The following is an 18,549-nucleotide window of genomic DNA, read 5'->3' as shown; positions in this document are numbered from 1 at the left end:
CAGTGGTAACACCCCAGTTCCTGCCACTGTTTTGGTGGGAAAAGCTCACATGTTCTGGGTTAGAAAGGTCAGCTTGTCACAAATCAGCATGGTGTTTCAAATGTTTGCTTGAGATATGGGCTGTATATTCATACTTTTTAGGTCAGCTCTTTAAATTTAAGAAGGAAGATTTAAGCTAGGGTCTTCTACTCCTCAGAGGATGGCCATAATTATGGGACTATTCATTTACTCTGAAAATCTGATGTGTTTTCTGTGCAGTCAGATACTATCACTGGCAACCCTTGAACCTTAACCTTTTTATTAATAAACAGTGATATTCCATAAGCTGTTAGTGTGAGTCCTTCCCAGGTGCTGGCTGTTGCTGGCAGTGGGTAACATAAATAAAGAGGAAGACCCATTAAGGGGTCATAAACTGGGAAGTCCTGCTGAGGGGTCTCCCTCAGGCTGTCCCCGTCACTGACATCTCGGTTTGACAAATGAACAAGGAGATATCAACGGTCTTTATGCTTTATTCAGAGAAACAGAAAGATCGATTACTACAAATTAATAGTTTTTGTATATTAAAAATAAAAATGGCATAAATTGTGAAGGTGGAGAGACTTTATTTCCATCTTCTTCAGTCTTTATGGAACAGCCACATATGAAACAGCAGTTAGGTCTGTTCCATTTTTCATCTGGTCTTCTCTACACTGTTCATATTGTTTGCTGAGTGTTGCTCAAGCATCTAAAGCTTGTGTTATCTGGTGGAGGAATTTGAACTCTTTTAGTCTTTGGAGTTGTATGTCAGATGAGAATGATCAATATCTTCACCTGGCACAAAGAGATGAAGCACTGTTACATATCTTCTAGTAGTTACAGGTGTCTGTATGGATAAGTGGTGTGGGTCAAGAGTAAAAGGGAAAAAATGTCCCATACTTACAACTGTACTTCTTTTATGCTCAAAAACCGACTTTCCCCTGCTCTGGTACAGGCATCATAATACCAGTGAAAAATCTCAAAAAATGATGGAGAGGGGCTGGGAGCTGTTTCCCTGGAGGTAACAGAACCTTGGTGTGTCCCACTGTTCTGGTCATGTACACTCTTCCTGCCAAAGACAGAAATACAACTGTTGGAAATCAGCATTTCGGTGCTGAGTAAAATTAATGTTCACAATGTCTCACATCAGTGTGTGGAACACAAAATTCACCAATATCCATTCACATGTGTGTGTTTATGTATATGTGGGCATATAAACATATTTACAATCACAAACTTGCCGTGTACAGGCAGAAAGCAGTCTGTTCACTCAAAGCACTCTCAGTCTCAGAATAGGATTGCTCTCTGAAGTGTGAAAACTTAGAAATCCTGGTACAAAGCATGTATTACTTTTTTTCTATCAGAAAAATGATGGTGTATGCAATGGTGGTGCTTTAAAAATTTTCCATCCCATTCTGAGTACCAATCCCAGTGTAATCTTTGCTGCATAACTATTAGACAAAAACTTTTAGTTATGAGTTATGGCATTTTGTTAGTTAAATGAACTCTCCAAATATGTAGGAGAAGAACTTACCTGCACTCTTATCCTTTACTCAGTTCAGTGCACTGGGGCACACGTAGCCAAGGCTGACCTCTCAAGAAGTCTTGATTTCTTCTTCATCATGAATCCTTGCTGTGCTGCTTCTCACCTAGGCTGGGTTATCTCAGGAGCTGTTGAGGCAGCTGGTCGGAGTTTGTGGGTTATGTTGTTTTTTCCCTTTCCTTATTTTCCATAGAAATGGATAGGCAGTGTCCGTGCAGGACAATCCATACTGGGGTGGTTTATCTGCTGTGCTCTGTGGAAGACAGTACTTTGTGGGGTCTTGGAGACTGCTGATTGCCTGAACTGAATTTGTGTCCTCACTGTAATAAAGCATCTCCTACACAGTGGGACAGAAGGCAAAGAACTTTTAATGGGCTCATGAGTTCACTGAGACTGAGGATATGATGGCTTTGTTAATGAGGCATAGCTGTAGTGGTGGGACACCAAACACACAGCTCTAGAATTAATAAGATATCACAGAGTTTCTGAAATGCACTTCCAGATGTGTGTGTGACACTGTAGCCATCTATCAAGATGAAGTCTTACTTCTTAGAGTTTTATGTGTTGGTCTCATTTTTCAGACTGAACAGAGGGCACAAATACAGTTTTGTTCAAATGTTTTCACCTCAGGCCACAGCAGTAAAAAAGTTTATAGGACAGCCTGGGCAATATCTCATTAAAACTTGGATGTAATATATTGTAAGGAAAGCACAGGAAGGAAGAAAATTTTTGGCTTGTTAGGATATGTATTTTCCTCTGCACCAGACTGGGCCAAATACACCTGAGGCTTCAAAGGATTTGTTTCTGAAAAACTGGGGAAAAGTGAAAAAGGTTTACAGATGTTTGCAAGTACTCAGTGACGTATTGCAAAATTAAACTCATCCTCATTAAAAATATGTCCATAGTATTACTTTCTGTAAGTTTTCTGGCTTGTTTTTTAAAGAGGGGGCAATTGTGGTGTGCCTGAATTTAGCTGAGGGAAAAAATCCTGACACCTATGAAAGCTGTTAAACCTAGCAGCAGCATCCTTGTGTTCCTCAAAGGTCAGTGCTACAGGCTTCATTCAGGGCTCACTGAAGCAACTGAGCTTGTCTATGCTTTTTATTTTTGGTGAAGTTTCTGTATGTAAAGAGGAACTTTACTATAAACATTTCTTCTACACCACCTTCTAAAGCAAAAAAAAAAAAACAAGATACAGCTGAAGTGATAAATATTTAACTTCCTTGTATACCCCTTGTACTTCTTCTGCAAGAAATACAAAGAAGAAAGAAATACGTGTCCTAAATATTCATTTGCATTTTCTGTATTTTCTTACTCTGTTTCCAGTTGAAGATGGAACAGACCATATTTTGCTGTGATCTCCTTAAAATACAATTTTTCTCTAGGCAATCTTAAATACCTTTGCATTGCTTTTGCACATGTTTTATCTGTATTTATCTCTATCATCATATAAATGAACATTTTTACAGTAAAAATAATGTTTGACAAGATATCTTGAACATTTTACCTGGACTCTATTTGTTTCCAGTCTGCTCTTCTCTCCTGTAGCATGTCCTGCTCTGCCTGCTGTCTTTTTTTGACGTTGAGGTCCTTTCCCAAAGAATATGTAGTTTACAAAGGCATATTCCAGCAAGGCCAGGAACACAAACACAAAGCATCCCATCAGGTAAATATCTATTGCCTTGACATAGGGAATCTTTGGCAAGGTCTCCCTGAGGTGGGTGCTGATGGTGGTCATGGTCAGCACAGTCGTGATTCCTGCGAAGGGAAGAAACAGACGTTGACTCATGAGACAAGGAAGGAGATTTGAGCACAGAAGACACAATGGCAGCATTGCACTTCTCATGCAGATGGGTTAATTTTGTGATCAGGTTCTTAGCAGCCAAAGGAATGTGTTTTTTGCAGAACTGGAAAGGAACATATCCTTGCAAGTCTGCTGATAGCACCTTCCTTGGCTTTTCATGCAGTGGAGGATGAATGAAATAACCTTTAATAGCCCAGGCTATGTTGGAACTTCTTGCCTTAATTTTTGCAGTTACTGTGCTAGGGAATGTGGTGTTAGCTGACTTGGATAGCAAAAGTTGATTCTGACCTGGATAGCAAAAGCTTTTCTTTCTATGTGAGAAAATGCTTCTTACTTCATTTACAGCAGTAGCTCTGCTTGACCCTATAGGTGACTTGCATTGCTGTGGGAATCTGCAGTAAGTATGTAGCTTTTGATTTTAAATGGAAGATTAAAAGGAGAACGGGAAGCCTTTTGATAAAGTGATGGTCTTTGATGAAGAGAAGGTTATATACATGCTTGAACCAAAGTAGCTTTTCCTGTTAACTAGGTGCTTGCAAGTAAAGCATTTCCATCTCATTGTGTTATCCACCACTGAATGATTTTTTTTCCCATACGTGTTTTTTCTTTTAGCTGGCTGAAATTAGTTTTTAGTCTGCTTTAATCACAGGTCATTAGTGCATGCAGAGAATAGCTCTAGGCACAGGTGTAACAAGTTTAATTTTCAGGGAGATGGGACAAAATGGCTTTTTGGCAATAGAGTTGAAAAACATATATGCCTTAAAGCACAGACAGTGCAGAAGATCTTCATTCTTATGGAAAGTTGTAGGGAGGAAGGTGGTATGGGAAAGAACTAACTATAGGTAAACCAGATTTATTTGGTGTAAACTGGTCTATCTCCACTGATGTCAGTGGGATCTTGTGTTTCCTTCCAGTCACAGATCTGGCCTGAGAGAACACTTAACATCAAGAGGGTTTGTTCATGCAGCACAGTGTGGATACCCTAAAAAACCTGAATTGGACTTTACACTCCAGTTTGGAAGCAAAATGTTTTCAAAAAATGCTTGCAAACCATTATGACAACAGGAAGTCAGTCAGAATCCCAACCTAAGTGTGGAGCAAGAGCTTCAGATGTAGCAAGGTCACACCTGCCTGCCTTCCTGACAAGCCTGTGCTGCTTGTGTAAGATAACAATTAATGATGCTACAACCAGCAGAATGGATTCGGTGTCACTGTTTTCAAAGGGAGCAAGTGCCCACATCATTCAGTCATTTTGAGAAGAAGTTACCTAGAGCAACTCTGGCTGCAGAGGCATCATAATTGATCCAAAAAGACACCCATGACAAAATTGTGATCAGCGTGGAAGGCATGTAGGTTTGCAAAATGAAGTATCCAATATTTCTTTTAAGCCGGAAGCTAAGTGATAGTCGAGGATATGCTCCTGGAAGAAAGAAGTCATGTAATGACTAATGCCTCACAAAAGGTAGGCACTGATATTTCTGGGTTGGAGGAAGAGGGGACAGCATTTTTTAACTTGTCAGTGCTTACCTGTTGTAAATTCCACTCTCTTCGATACCATCTTGTAATCCACAATAGAAAATTGTGGGAGCTCGATGTTATTAACTCCTGTCACTGCTGACTCTCCTCCATTCCAGTAAAATTCAATATCATCAGTAGTGTATCCATCTGAAATAGAGGCACAACTTGATTACTGACTTTTCTTTTTGCTTTATTACTTTGCTTAAATAGTAGCAGTTCAAGTGGAAGGAGCTGCTGTTAAACAGGAACTCAGCCTTCAGTTGTGTGACATTCCTGTTACACAGAAGTCTTCTCTATGCCCTGAGGAAGATTCTAGATTTAGAAGAGGAGAAGACAAAAAACAAGGACGGAATTCATGATTAAAGTTTGTTTTTTAGCTAGCTCTAATACTACTACTTTTCAGTCAGGCTTGAGCTGCTCAGTTTGCCAACAGACAGACACATCATCAGCAAAACTTTTAAACTCTCTTTGGAGGAGCTCTGACAGTAAAACCAAGTTCAGTCCCCAGATTTTCATTTGATTTCTTATGCAGGATGTGACAACATACACAGTGGGGAGCCAGTGGAGACAAAGACGATTCTAGAAGAATTAAGGTGCCTGTAGTGTCACCTGACAATGTCTGTCAGAGCTGTATGTAACCCTTTGATATTCATGAAGCATTTTATATTTTAATTAGACCATGCCATCTTTGATCTTCTGTTATCACAGAACTATTTCTTTTTTTCTCCAAAACTAGCACCTTTCTTCTGTTTCCTTTTAACAGTGATGTTGATTATTTATAATGTAATTAAAAATTAATTTGCTATTATATCACTGGAAATGTTAACATTATTGTTACCATTTTCAGAAATATTTTGATTGAACTCAGAAGTGACTGAGTTTCAAAAAAATCTCACAATTGACAACATTTTGAACTAATATTTAAACTGATTCCACTTTATTGCATTTTTCTACTTTCCCCAGATATCTACCAGAGGAGAGAACATCTCATCTATTTTTAAATTTTTCCTCCAGGTGTTAGATTTAATCAGATTTAAATCATATAACACAGATCAAATAAAAACATGTGTTTGAACTCAAACCTTTAGAAAACTTGACAGTACTTTTGCCAGTTGAACCAACTGTAGCCTTGAAGCCTGCACAGAGTTAGGAACCTATCCCTTCATATGCACAAGAACTGCAATATCAAGCTAGGGAAATTGGTCTTGAGATGTCTTTTCCTGTGATGGTGCCTGGTAATAGCCTCATCCCTGGAAGGCTGACCACATGCAGAGCAGATCCATGGTTTCCCTGGTGACAGTGAGAGAAGCTCCAGAGATTGCTTGGAAAGTCTGCAGCTATTGAACAGCTATTTTGATGCAAACACACCATGATGGGCTGAACAAGGTTAAATGTTCAGAAATTTTATTTCTGAACTGCTCAGTGCCATGGTGTTCAAACTATCTGAATTGCTCTGAAAACCGCAGTAACTTATGTAATATGGGTTGCTGCTGCAAGCTTAAAACTGGGTTTCCCATTACTTATGCTATTTTATTTTTGTTTCAAATGACCCATCCCAGGGCTGTGACACAGAGCTCTGCATGGCTGGTTTTCATTCCTTTTTGCTGCAAAAGGTCAGGTAGCTGCTTGGTACTGAGACTGCAGTAGCTGCTGTAAAGGCTTTGCACACAAACCCCAGGGCTGACATGAGCTGCATGTAGGGTGTGATACAGATTGGCTGAAAGTGAATGAACACTGCTAAGACTGTTTAAAAGACCAAGACTGATGTTATGAACAAAAACTCGGTTAATATTTTTTATGAGAAAAAGTTTCAAAAAGGCAGCCAGACCACTGGCCCTGCCCAAGTTCTGTGTGTTTTGTTATTGTAATCACGGGTCGTTGTCGTTAATGGTTGTCTTTGTATTGGTAAAAGCCCTGGCTGGGGCGAGGTAATGGCCCTTCTCCTGGGTGGGGACCTTGCCCAAGGCTAAGTTTTACCTTTCTCAGAATAGGGAAGATACCTGAGAAGGTGGGGGGGGTTATGCAAAGTGACTCGCAAGACCAGAATGCTTTGTGGGACCCCCATCTCCAAACTCGTGGAGAAACCCCAAAAACAACGAGCCACCTAAGAGTTAAGAGACTGGAGTGATGTCTGGACGTGAGGAACCAAGTGCTGAGCCTGCAGAGATGCGGGAAACCTTCATCGTTCCTCACCCTGTCCTCGAGATCCCCCGAGCCAGGACTGGGGGGGTCTGGAGACCCGGACCGAGCAACATCTTATGGGATCAAGCCCTAAAGGCTCCCAAGAGGATCTGATCCCCAGCTCTGCCCCTGGTGGACAGAGCTGTGCATATCCTCCTCCTCTGAGTCGCCCTGGGAGAGACGACGGGAGACTGCAGCCCCGCCGAGCTACCCAATCCTGAGCTGATCACTTTTAATAAAGGCATTAAACAGGAGAAGAAGTCTCCTGGCCATTTGTTTATTTCAGCTGGGGGCTCTCGTCCGGGATAGCCACGCCGCAAGAGGACTCAGGACTGGCCATCTTGGATCTTCAGAGGACAGCTGGCTACCAGGACCAGAGGGACCGGCTCAGGACAGCGACGCAGAGGAGCACCGGAGCACTGGACTGGTGAGAAATCCGGTGGCGGGAGTGGGAGACGTGCGCATGTGTGTGTGAGTGAGACGAGGGCCGGCAGCCGGACCTTCGAAGCGAGAGTGGACCCCTCAGTACTGCGGTTCCGGCTTTTCGCGAGAAAAGCGGCCAGGAACAGGGGGACGCGAGTGGAATTAGCGCAAGTGAGTCGTCTCCCAAGGGGGAATAAAGGGACCCCCCACTCCGGGCGTGCGGAGTGAATTACTGTGTATGAGTGGCACGCACCCCAAAGTCCTGACAAAGGGAGGTCAGGCACTTTTGTAAGGCTCGAGAAGGATTCGAGTAAGATTTGTCAGTCCCGAGAAGGATTCGGGTGTTTCACAAGCCCTGCAGGCAAAGTAAGTCCTGACAGAGGGAGTCAGGCACAAACCCCAGCGAAGGAGGCTGCGGTTTGCTTTTAAGTCCTGATACGGTGAAGCCTAAAAATTGGCGGGTTAGGCGAACTAAAAATCAGGCAGTTGTTTTTCCTGACTGAGGGTGTCAGGCACGACCCGGATTCTTGGCCGGGGCTTCGTGTGCTTAAGTCCCGATAGATGTAAGACCTGACGCTGGGAAGTTGGGCAATCAAGAGATTGGGCAGTTGTTTCATTATAAAGTCCTGAGCGTCAGGCAGAAATTTGAAGTTCAGTGGAGGAGGCTGGGGCTCCTCAAAGAAGGGTTTCTCGGTCAGTAGAGGCACCTTTGGGATTTTTTTATTGAGACCTGAAAAATGGGATGTTGTAGTAGTAAAAAGACTGGCAAGAGACTGAGAGATATACCTCCTAGTAGTCCCTTAGGGGAACTGTTAGTGAAATGGGATTTTATAGAGGCCACGGAGGGATTAGATAAAGTGAAAATGATCCATTATTGTATGGAAGTGTGGCCAGAATTAGAGGTGCAAGGAGGATGGCCTTGGTGTGGGACAAAGGATAAGTGGATGTGCCAACAATTAAATAATTATCTGACAGCTCGAGGCGATACTGATCCTGAGCAATTACTGTATGTGGCTTGCTGGTTAAAGAGTGCTGTTGAGGATGAAGGGGTGCGAATTTGTAAGGTACAGAGGAAGAAAGAGGGGAATGAAGGAGGGGATGATAGAACTAGTAAAAAATGGGACCCCCTGGATTATTTGCCTCCTTCTGCCCCTCCACCTTATAATCCTCTTCTTCAAGCACCTCAAATGGCAGGTCCGGTTCCTCCCCCGGCTGCCATCTCATTACCACCTGCTCAAATTCCTTCTTCTACCTCTTCAGCTTCAGCTATGACAAACTCAGTATCTCCTCCAGTTCCTTCTGCACCACCACGAGTGCATACTCCACCTGCTGCATTCTCCACCCCTTCTCCAGCTCCGCTTAATATCTACTCAGGCTCTTCTCCCCCTCCTATTGCTGTCCCTTTACCTCCTCCTAGTTGGGACACAAATGTCTCCTCACCCGATAAACAGCTATCAGCAAATACACCTGCTGATGGGCAGAACATTCAGGGTAACCCAGAGAACCCTCAAAGTAGCTTGGCATCTGAAGATGGGCCTTACTGTAGCACCAGATCCAAGACCTCCAAGGCAGAGAAACTCTTTCCCCTCAGAGAGGTTCCTATGGGAGGAATAGCGGGAGGTGTTGGCTTTGTGAATGCTCCCCTAACTGCTTCTGAGGTGAGAGGATTCAAGAAAGAGTTGGGGCATTTAGTTGAGGACCCAGTGGGCATAGCCAAGCAAGTGGATCAATTTCTAGGTCCGAATATCTACACTTGGGGGGAGATGAATTCCATCCTGAGTATATTATTTTCCCCAGAAGAGGTCCAGATGATTAGGGCGGCTGGCATAAAAATTTGGGAGAAAGATAACAGTCCAGGACCCCAGGTGCCAACAGGTGAACAGAAGTTGCCACTAACAGAGCCCAACTGGAACCCTAATCAGGAGGAGGGGAGGAAGGCCATGAGGGAATATAGGTCTTTGATAATACGGGGGATCAAAGAGTCAGTTCCCAAAGGAACCAATACCCAATTGGCATTTGAGGGTACACAGGAGAAAGATGAAGCTCCTGCTGCCTGGCTTAATCGCCTAAGGCGGAATTTCCAGTTGTACTCTAGAATAGACCCAGACACCCCAGAAGGTCAAATGCTACTAAAAGTCCAATTTGTTACCAAATCTTGGCCTGATATACGGAGAAAACTGGAAAAGATGGAAGATTGGCAAGAGAAGGACATTAATGAGTTATTAAAAGAGGCATTGAAGGTGTATTTAAGAAGAGAGGAAGATAAAGCAAAGGCCAAGGCTAAGATCATGGTTGCTGTAGCTAGAGAAAGTGCAGGGTGGGCAGGTCCACCACCAGGAGGAGGCAAGGATAGGCCAGTACTGACCGGTGCACGAAGGGTGGTGAGACCTCAGGAAGTCCCTTTGAGAGTACGACAGTGTTATTACTGTGGGGAGGCAGGACACATCAGAAGGTTTTGTAAAAAGCTCAGTCTCGATGAGGCAATAGCCAAGGAACAGGACAATTTAGGAAGAATTCTTAAGGGGGAGGACTAGGGGTGTCAAGGGCTTTTTACTATAGGGGACCCGATGAAACATCTAGAAGAGCCCTTGGTAAATTTTGAAGTGGGACCCCTAAATGAAGAATTTGAATTTTTGGTTGATACAGGGGCAGATAAGTCCTGTCTCAACAAAATACCACAAGGTATGGAAATTGGGAGACAATTTTGTGAAGTATTGGGTGCAGAAGGGAGACCATTTAGAGCATCTGTGATTGAAGAAGTGAAAATAATTGGAAACTCAAGGCAATGTAAAGCTAATTTTCTTTATCTGCCTAACTTAGAAAAAAGTTTGTTAGGAAGGGATCTGCAAGTCCATTTGGGGGTTGGGATTGTTCCAAGGGAAGGGAGAATGGTAGTACAAGTGATGAAGCTGTCTCAAGGAGATGTTGCAGAAATAAATCCTGAGGTATGGGCTGAGGGGGGAAAGAGAGGCTTATTAGACATTCCACCGATAACAATAAAAATGCAGGATGATACCTCACCCATACGGGTTAAACAGTATCCGATTTCCCTAGAAGGAAAGAAGAGGCTTGCTATAGTCATCGAGCAACTGTTGCAGGAGGGAATTTTAGAACCCTGCATGTCACCACATAATACCCCTATACTGGCAGTTAAAAAGGCTGAAGGGAAATATAGGCTGGTACAAGATTTGAGGGAAGTCAACAAAAGAACCATTGCCAGACATCCAGTTGTGCCCAACCCATATAGTCTCCTAAGCAGAATTCCAAGAGAACATGCTTGGTTCACTGTCATAGATTTGAAGGATGCTTTCTGGGCGTGTCCTCTGGCAACAGAATGTAGGGATTGGTTTGCCTTTGAATGGGAGGACCCGAGTACGAAAAGGAGGCAACAGCTAAGGTGGACCCGATTACCACAGGGGTTCACTGAATCCCCCAATCTCTTTGGACAAGCTTTAGAGAGTTTGTTGGAACAATTTGTCCCTGAACAAGAAGTGCAGATCTTGCAGTATGTTGATGACCTGATGGTATCAGGAAAGGAAAAAGATCAGGTCAGACAAACTAGTATTAAACTTTTGAATTTTCTGGAGGAGAAAGGACTAAAAGTTTCCCAAGGGAAACTACAATTTGTGCAATCAGAAGTAACATACTTGGGGCACATAATAGGGGGAGGGTATAAGAAACTAAGCCCTGACAGGATTTCAGGTATTTTAGCTCTCCCGGCCCCAAAAACGAAAAGAGATGTGAGAAAACTCCTGGGCTTGTTTGGATATTGTAAGTTATGGTTGGATCAATACACACAGAGTGTGAAATTTCTGTATAATAAACTAGTAGATCCAGAACCCCTAATTTGGACAGTTGAAGATGATCAACAATTGGAAAACTTAAAAGACAAATTGTCTTCTGCCCCGGTCCTAAGCTTACCAGATCTCAGAAAGGGCTTTGACCTGTTTGTGAGTGCAGAAGGAGGTATAGCCTATAGAGTATTAACTCAGGAGTGGGGAGGGTGCAGGAAACCTGTGGCATACATCTCCAAATTGTTAGATCCAGTGGCTAGAGGCTGGCCAGTTTGTATACAGGCAGTAGCAGCAACTGCAATCCTGATAGAGGAGACGCAAAAATTGACCTTACAAGGAAAAATTAAAGTGCATACTCCTCATGATCTTAAGGCAGTACTGAGACAGAGAGCTCCGCAGTGGTTAACCGATGCTAGAATATTAAAATATGAGATAATACTAATGAATACAGAAGACTTAGAATTTATCACATCAAATGCCCTCAATCCAGCACAATTCCTAATGGGAGAGCCTATAGAGAATTTAGAACATGACTGTCTAGAATTGGTTTATCTCCAAACAAAAGTAAGAGAAGATTTGGAAGATCAGCCTCTAGCAACTGGAAGAAGCTTATTCATAGATGGCTCTTCGAGGGTAGTAAATGGAAAAAGAGCTTCAGGTTATGCCATTATAGATGGAGAAACATTACAAATTGCAGAAAAAGGGAAACTATCCCCAAGCTGGTCAGCCCAAAGTTGTGAAATATATGCCCTGAAAAGGGGACTGGACTTACTGGAGGGGGACCGGGGAACCATTTATACGGACTCCCAATATGCATATGGGACAGTTCATACATTTGGGAAAATATGGGAGGAACGTGGGTATTTAAGTTCAAAGGGAAAGAGCTTAGCCCATGAGAACCTAGTGCGATCAGTACTAGAGGCCCTACAAAAACCTATAGAAATAGCAGTGGTCCATATAAAGGGGCACCAAAGAGGAGACAGTTTAGAAGTTAAAGGAAACCGACTGGCTGATCAGATAGCCAAAGAAGCAGCTCTAGAACCAGGAGATCCAGTAAAAATTTTGAAGACAAAAATGACACCTGAAAAAGGGGAGGAACCTATATTTAGTGAAGAAGAATTAGAAGCAATAAAAGATTTAAAGTTACATCAAGGACAACAGGGAGAGTGGTTAACCTCAGATGGACGGGTGTTTTTGAATAAAGCACTGGCTCGGACAGTGCTAACAGAACTACATAAATTAACTCACTGGGGAGTCCAAGGACTATGTGATCATTTCCTAAGAAATAACCTATGCATCGGGGTATATAGCCTGGCTAAAGCTGTTACCAGAGGGTGTATCATTTGTCAAAAAGTGAACCAAAAAGTTATGAGAAAAGTAGCACCTGGAGGAAGGGAATTAGCCTTGAGACCCTTCCAAAGCATACAGATAGATTTCACTGAAATGCCCCCAGTGCAAGGATACAGATATTTACTGGTTATAGTTGATCATCTCACGCACTGGGTAGAAGCCTTCCCGACCAGGAGGGAAACAGCTCAAGTCGTGGCAAAAGCAATCCTAGAGAATATTATCCCCAGATATGGTATTGTGAACACCATAGACTCAGACCGAGGTCCACATTTTGTGTCCCAAACATTACAAAATATAATTGAGGCTTTAGGAATGAAATGGAGGTTGCATACTCCGTGGCACCCCCAGAGTTCTGGGAGGGTGGAGCGAATGAACAAAACTCTCAAAAATGTATTAACTAAATTGATTGAAGAAACAAAGATGAATTGGCTGAAGTGTTTGCCCCTAGCGCTGTTGCGCATCAGAACAAGACCTCGGGCTGACATAAGAATTTCACCTTATGAAATGATGTTTGGGTTGCCATTCTTGTTAACACCTTATAGCACAGGAGACTATCTGGAAGGGGAAGAAGCTACCAGAAAGTATTTAGAAATAATTGGAAGAACTCTGGAGGGACTTAGAAAGAAAAGATACCTTCCTCAAACTTCCCCTCTCGACACAAAAGTTCACAACATTAGTCCAGGAGATTGGGTTTTGATAAAATCATGGACTACAGGAACATTAATGCCTAAATTTGAAGGCCCCTTCCAGGTGCTCCTGATCACAAATTCAGCTGTGCGGACCAAAGAAAAAGGTTGGACTCATATCACAAGAATAAAAGGGCCAGTCTCACCCCCAGGTACAGGACTGGATCCAACATCAGCTTCCCCCTCTGGCATTGGACCAGAGTCCACACCACTCTCACCCCCCGGCGCTGGACAAGATTCATCTGCTTCACAAGCTAAATCACCTGAGTACACTGTGGTAAAAGGACCAAAGGATTTAAAGTTGACTCTCAGAAGGAAGAGTCAAAAAGACTGAACTGTGTGGGAAAAAAATTGTTTGTTAAGAGTTCTAATATTGCTTAAAATGTTTTAAGACTGTTCTGTGTAAACTATGTTGGTAAAAAGTTTAAGACTGTAAATAAGTAATTCTAGTTAAGTTCCCCAATTTATTTCTAAAGACTCCAGGTTAATCCTCTACAGAACACTCCCCTGGGAGGGGAAACCAAAATTGGTAGGGAACAGACCAAGAGAGGTTTAACCAGAGAAACGGGTAGAAGGGACTCTAAAGAGCTTGGAAGCTTTTCTTCAGTAAAGTTCCCCAAGAGGCAAGGCCGGGTGGGCAGGCTGTGCAAGATGACCCATACCGGACTCTTGGGAAGGGTAGTGCTGATGGCTCTGATTGCTGGTGGTGCTCAGGGGAGCCCAGCTGAGCCGTGCAATGAATGCTACCAACCCCTCTGTGAGGAGGAAGTGAGCTCCTTGTCGAGAGTCCACATCAGTTCTAACCCTCATTGTGTTAGCCTCTCCCAATTGGTCTTTTATCAAAAAAATAAGAGAGTGTATTGGATAGTATACAATACTGCCACTTTTAGGCAGCCACTCCTAGGAGAGTGCCCTATAGAGGAAGCCTGGTTGTGTTTTGAATGGGATACTGCTGAAACAAGCTCAGCAGATCTAGTAAAAAGCAAAGAAATGGTGAAAATGGTAAAAAAAATTGTTTGTTACAAGTATTTATACGAGTGTACTGGAAAAGAGATAAACCCCTTTAAGAACACATTTCAGGGGAGCCTTAAACCCCTAGATTTGATCTTGTCTGGCAGCTGCACCGCTGGAGTGATAAAACCAATTTTCTTATTACCCAAAGAAACTGGATCAAGTTTGGGAGTTCCTATATATAATGATTTGGGAGAAATTAAACAGAACAGGCACAGTGAAATAGAAATTGAGAAAATCCAAAATTGTAAAAGCCAAATTCGTATCCCAATATCTATGTTAAACAAAGTTATTCGGCTCCAGGCAGTATTAAAAATAAAGAATTCAATTATTAAGAACATTTCAAACGAAATAAAAAGGTTAGCATGTGTAAATAATGAAGATCAAACTCCTACACTTGATCCCAGTGGGTGAGAGAACCTGGAGATTTTCAAAAAGGATGTGTGGGAAAAGGTAGTTTTTCTCGCTGTGTGTGTACTTGGAGGATTGCTATTTTTACTATGCTTATTTATCTGTTTCAGTAAAATAGTGTTTGCCATGAAGACAAACCTGAAGAAACCAAGGGGAGTAACAAGGTTAAGTAACCATGATTACCAAAGTGCACAAGAGATTTATAGTAGATTCAAAACAAAAATCGAGAGTTGATGCGAGCTTAGAGTTTAAGCTCGATCAAAGAAAAAGAGGGGGGACTGTTATGAACAAAAACTCGGTTAATATTTTTTATGAGAAAAAGTTTCAAAAAGGCAGCCAGACCACTGGCCCTGCCCAAGTTCTGTGTGTTTTGTTATTGTAATCACGGGTCGTTGTCGTTAATGGTTGTCTTTGTATTGGTAAAAGCCCTGGCTGGGGCGAGGTAATGGCCCTTCTCCTGGGTGGGGACCTTGCCCAAGGCTAAGTTTTACCTTTCTCAGAATAGGGAAGATACCTGAGAAGGTGGGGGGGGTTATGCAAAGTGACTCGCAAGACCAGAATGCTTTGTGGGACCCCCATCTCCAAACTCGTGGAGAAACCCCAAAAACAACGAGCCACCTAAGAGTTAAGAGACTGGAGTGATGTCTGGACGTGAGGAACCAAGTGCTGAGCCTGCAGAGATGCGGGAAACCTTCATCGTTCCTCACCCTGTCCTCGAGATCCCCCGAGCCAGGACTGGGGGGGTCTGGAGACCCGGACCGAGCAACATCTTATGGGATCAAGCCCTAAAGGCTCCCAAGAGGATCTGATCCCCAGCTCTGCCCCTGGTGGACAGAGCTGTGCATATCCTCCTCCTCTGAGTCGCCCTGGGAGAGACGACGGGAGACTGCAGCCCCGCCGAGCTACCCAATCCTGAGCTGATCACTTTTAATAAAGGCATTAAACAGGAGAAGAAGTCTCCTGGCCCTTTGTTTATTTCAACTGAGATTGGCAGGGAAGTGTTAACTTCATTTTCTTGCAAATCTGTTTTATGAAAACCTTCTCTTGAAGGATTTATCTTCTCAGAAAAGGTGGTGCAAAACAGATGGCATTGGAACTGCCATCTCACACTGAAAGGGCATTGATTATGTGTAGACTTTGTACCACACAGATATCCTCTTCACGAGGTAATACCCATCCTTTGTCTGTAGGGGACAGAATAAAAAAACAAAAGGGCCATCACTACCTAAATGTTGAGCAGCTACTTGCCATAAAGTCACAGGTGAAGGTTTAGATGTGAGAATCCTGAACTCTGCCTCAGGCTTTGGAAGAAAACGATGGAAATGATCCTTCTGTTCTGTGCTGTCATCACCTGTTGCCCTTTTCACATCCTGCCCTCCAATTTAGCTCAGATTGTGCCGTTTCCTTGGGCAGTGCAGGCTGGGACCCAGGGCAGCCTCCAGTCCTCAGGAGCTCCTGACTTCACTTGCAGCTTCTTAAGGCAGCCACAGCCACCCTCTCTGCAGTTTCTCTGATGTTTTGAGAGAAGAAATAATAGTTTGGCACCTTATTGGGGCTGAAACTCCCTTCCCTGAAGGTGAATTATTACTGATTTAGTTGTTAAAACCCACAAAGGTGCCAAATAAACACCTGGGATATCAGAAGGCAGATTTCAAAAAGAAAACAGGTGCAACATCCTGCAAAAAGATTGCACCATGTTACTGATACACTGTGTGGTCATGTTGGATTTTTGCAAAAGGAAATTACGTGAGTTTTGTAATGTAGACAATGTGCTTTTCCCTAGTTTTGCTCTCTATGACTATGGCTACTAAGTGAAAAGTAGAACTAGTGGGTTATAAAGTCAACTAGCCAAAAGGAAGAGCCTTGCATGTAAGACAAGCTGTCACTGCTGATAGGCCATGTTTTTAATCTCTCCAAACTTCCAAATACAACAAAAAGTGGCTCGAATGTGAGCTACTTTTCCTGAATATATCGGTTTTTTTCCCTTGAATTAAAGCTTCCCTAAGTTGATGGAAATTAAGAGAAAGGGATAGTGATTTTTTTTTTTTTTACCCAGGAGCATTCACATTTTTAGAAAAGTAGTTGAGCAAAAACATCTTCCTGTGGTTTTAGGTAAAGTGAACTTCAGTACATTCATTGTTTTCTTGGCAGTCATTGTAATATCTCTGCTAGACACTAACAAGGTGTAAATTCTCCCTGGGCAGTCCATTCCCCGATAGGATTGTTGCTGTGTGATGCCCTTTCCTTATGTGTTTTGCACATTGTTCTAGGTGTGTGAGGGGCATTGGTTTTCATGGCTGACAGCGGCTCAGAGATGCAGGAATCTCACAGGTGATCATGTTTCATAGGTGTCCACATGGCTTTGTTCTAGAAAACTTGCAAGGGTGACAGCTGGCTGCAGGTTAAAGACAGGAATCGATCTCAGCTCAGGAGACAGATTGCTCCTTCTCTTTTTTCAAATGGACAGCGGCTTTAAGCGAGGATCTGTAGTGATGTAAATTAAGAAACCTCCAAGTGTGGAGCAGTACTGACTGCTGGCAATGGAAACCCCTTATTTCGAGCAGCAAATGCCGTGGTGTTTACAAAGGAAGAAAAGCTGTTTCAGTAATAGGAAAAGTGAGTCTTGCCCTTGCAGTGGCCAGTGTTAATGCTGGTTTGTTCGCTGAACTTATCAGTACTGCCCAGGTACTCCCTCGGCAGCTCTTTTGCCATGTAATCCTTGTCCCTCTGGGTACCTATTCATGCCACCAATTTAAATGCACGGCTCTGCTTTTGTGACAGAGAGAGCAGCACTCGCCGCTGGATCGTGATGTCCGAACACGAATTTCATACAAGTCAGAGACACCGCGGGCCCGCAGTGTTTCAGGGATGCTGACAAGAGCTGTCACGGGCCGGACGGGAGAACACCGGGAGAGCGCCGGGAGAACGCCGGGAGAGCGCCGGGAGAGCGGCGGAAGAGCGGCGGGAGAACACCGGGAGAGCGCCGGGAGAGCGCCGGGAGAACACCGGGAGAACACCGGGAGAGCGGCGGGAGAACACCGGGAGAGCGGCGGGAGAACACCGGAGAACACCGGGAGAGCGGCGGGAGAGCGGCGGGAGAACACCGGGAGAACACCGGGAGAGCGCCGGGAGAGCGGCGGGAGAGCGGCGGGAGAACACCGGGAGAGCGGCGGGAGAACACCGGGAGAGCGGCGGGAGAACACCGGGAGAACACCGGGAGAGCGGCGGGAGAACACCGGAGAACACCGGGAGAGCGGCGGGAGAGCGGCGCGGGTCCCGGGCGGGCGCGGGCAGCGCCGGGCGGCTCCAGCAGCGCGCTCCGGAACCACGCGGGGGCGCCCGCGCTCCGCCTCGGGACCGCGCGGGGATTGCGCGGGGATTGCGCGGGGATTGCGCGGGGATTGCGCGGGGATTGCGCGGGCAGCCGAACCCCGAACCGAGCATTTGTGCAGCTGGTTTGCTCCCAGCTTCTGCAGCGAGCCTGGCCTCATTGCTGTGCTGGTGTCCCTAGCAGTCTAGCTCGCTTAATCAAGTAGTTTTCCAAGGAATTCTCCGTGTGGTTTTGTTGACCTAAATAATAAGTGACCACTAAAAATTTATTTATTTATTTGTTGTATAATTAACAATGGTCCCTGAAAAATATTTGTTCTACTTAAGCCTTTTTTTTTTTTGCTTGCTAGATTATTTTCCATCTTTAAAACCACTAAAAAGTACATTTAATTGCCCAGCTCGAGATATAAAACTTCTGCTTCCTAGAAAATCTTGTCTCGAAATTAAAATACCTTAAATTAAAATTAATTAAATTAATTAAAA

General features: G+C 43.8%; 1 protein-coding gene across 1 annotated transcript in view; it reads right to left on the bottom strand.

Moving 5' to 3' along the window:
• The window catches only part of GABRB1 (gamma-aminobutyric acid type A receptor subunit beta1), a 114,736-nt gene that overhangs the window by 2,013 nt on the left and 94,174 nt on the right, over positions 1-18,549 (bottom strand). Inside the window, exons 6-8 of the mRNA XM_059471316.1 lie at positions 4,890-5,027; positions 4,630-4,782; positions 3,066-3,316 (exon numbers count right to left, since the gene is read on the bottom strand). Coding sequence (XP_059327299.1) covers positions 3,066-3,316; positions 4,630-4,782; positions 4,890-5,027 — 542 coding nt within the window. The remainder of the gene's footprint in view (positions 1-3,065; positions 3,317-4,629; positions 4,783-4,889; positions 5,028-18,549) is intronic.

This window comes from Ammospiza nelsoni, chromosome 4 (genome assembly GCF_027579445.1).
Source record: "Ammospiza nelsoni isolate bAmmNel1 chromosome 4, bAmmNel1.pri, whole genome shotgun sequence".
Classification (NCBI taxonomy): domain Eukaryota; kingdom Metazoa; phylum Chordata; class Aves; order Passeriformes; family Passerellidae; genus Ammospiza; species Ammospiza nelsoni.
This window is presented reverse-complemented; position numbering and strand designations above follow the sequence as displayed.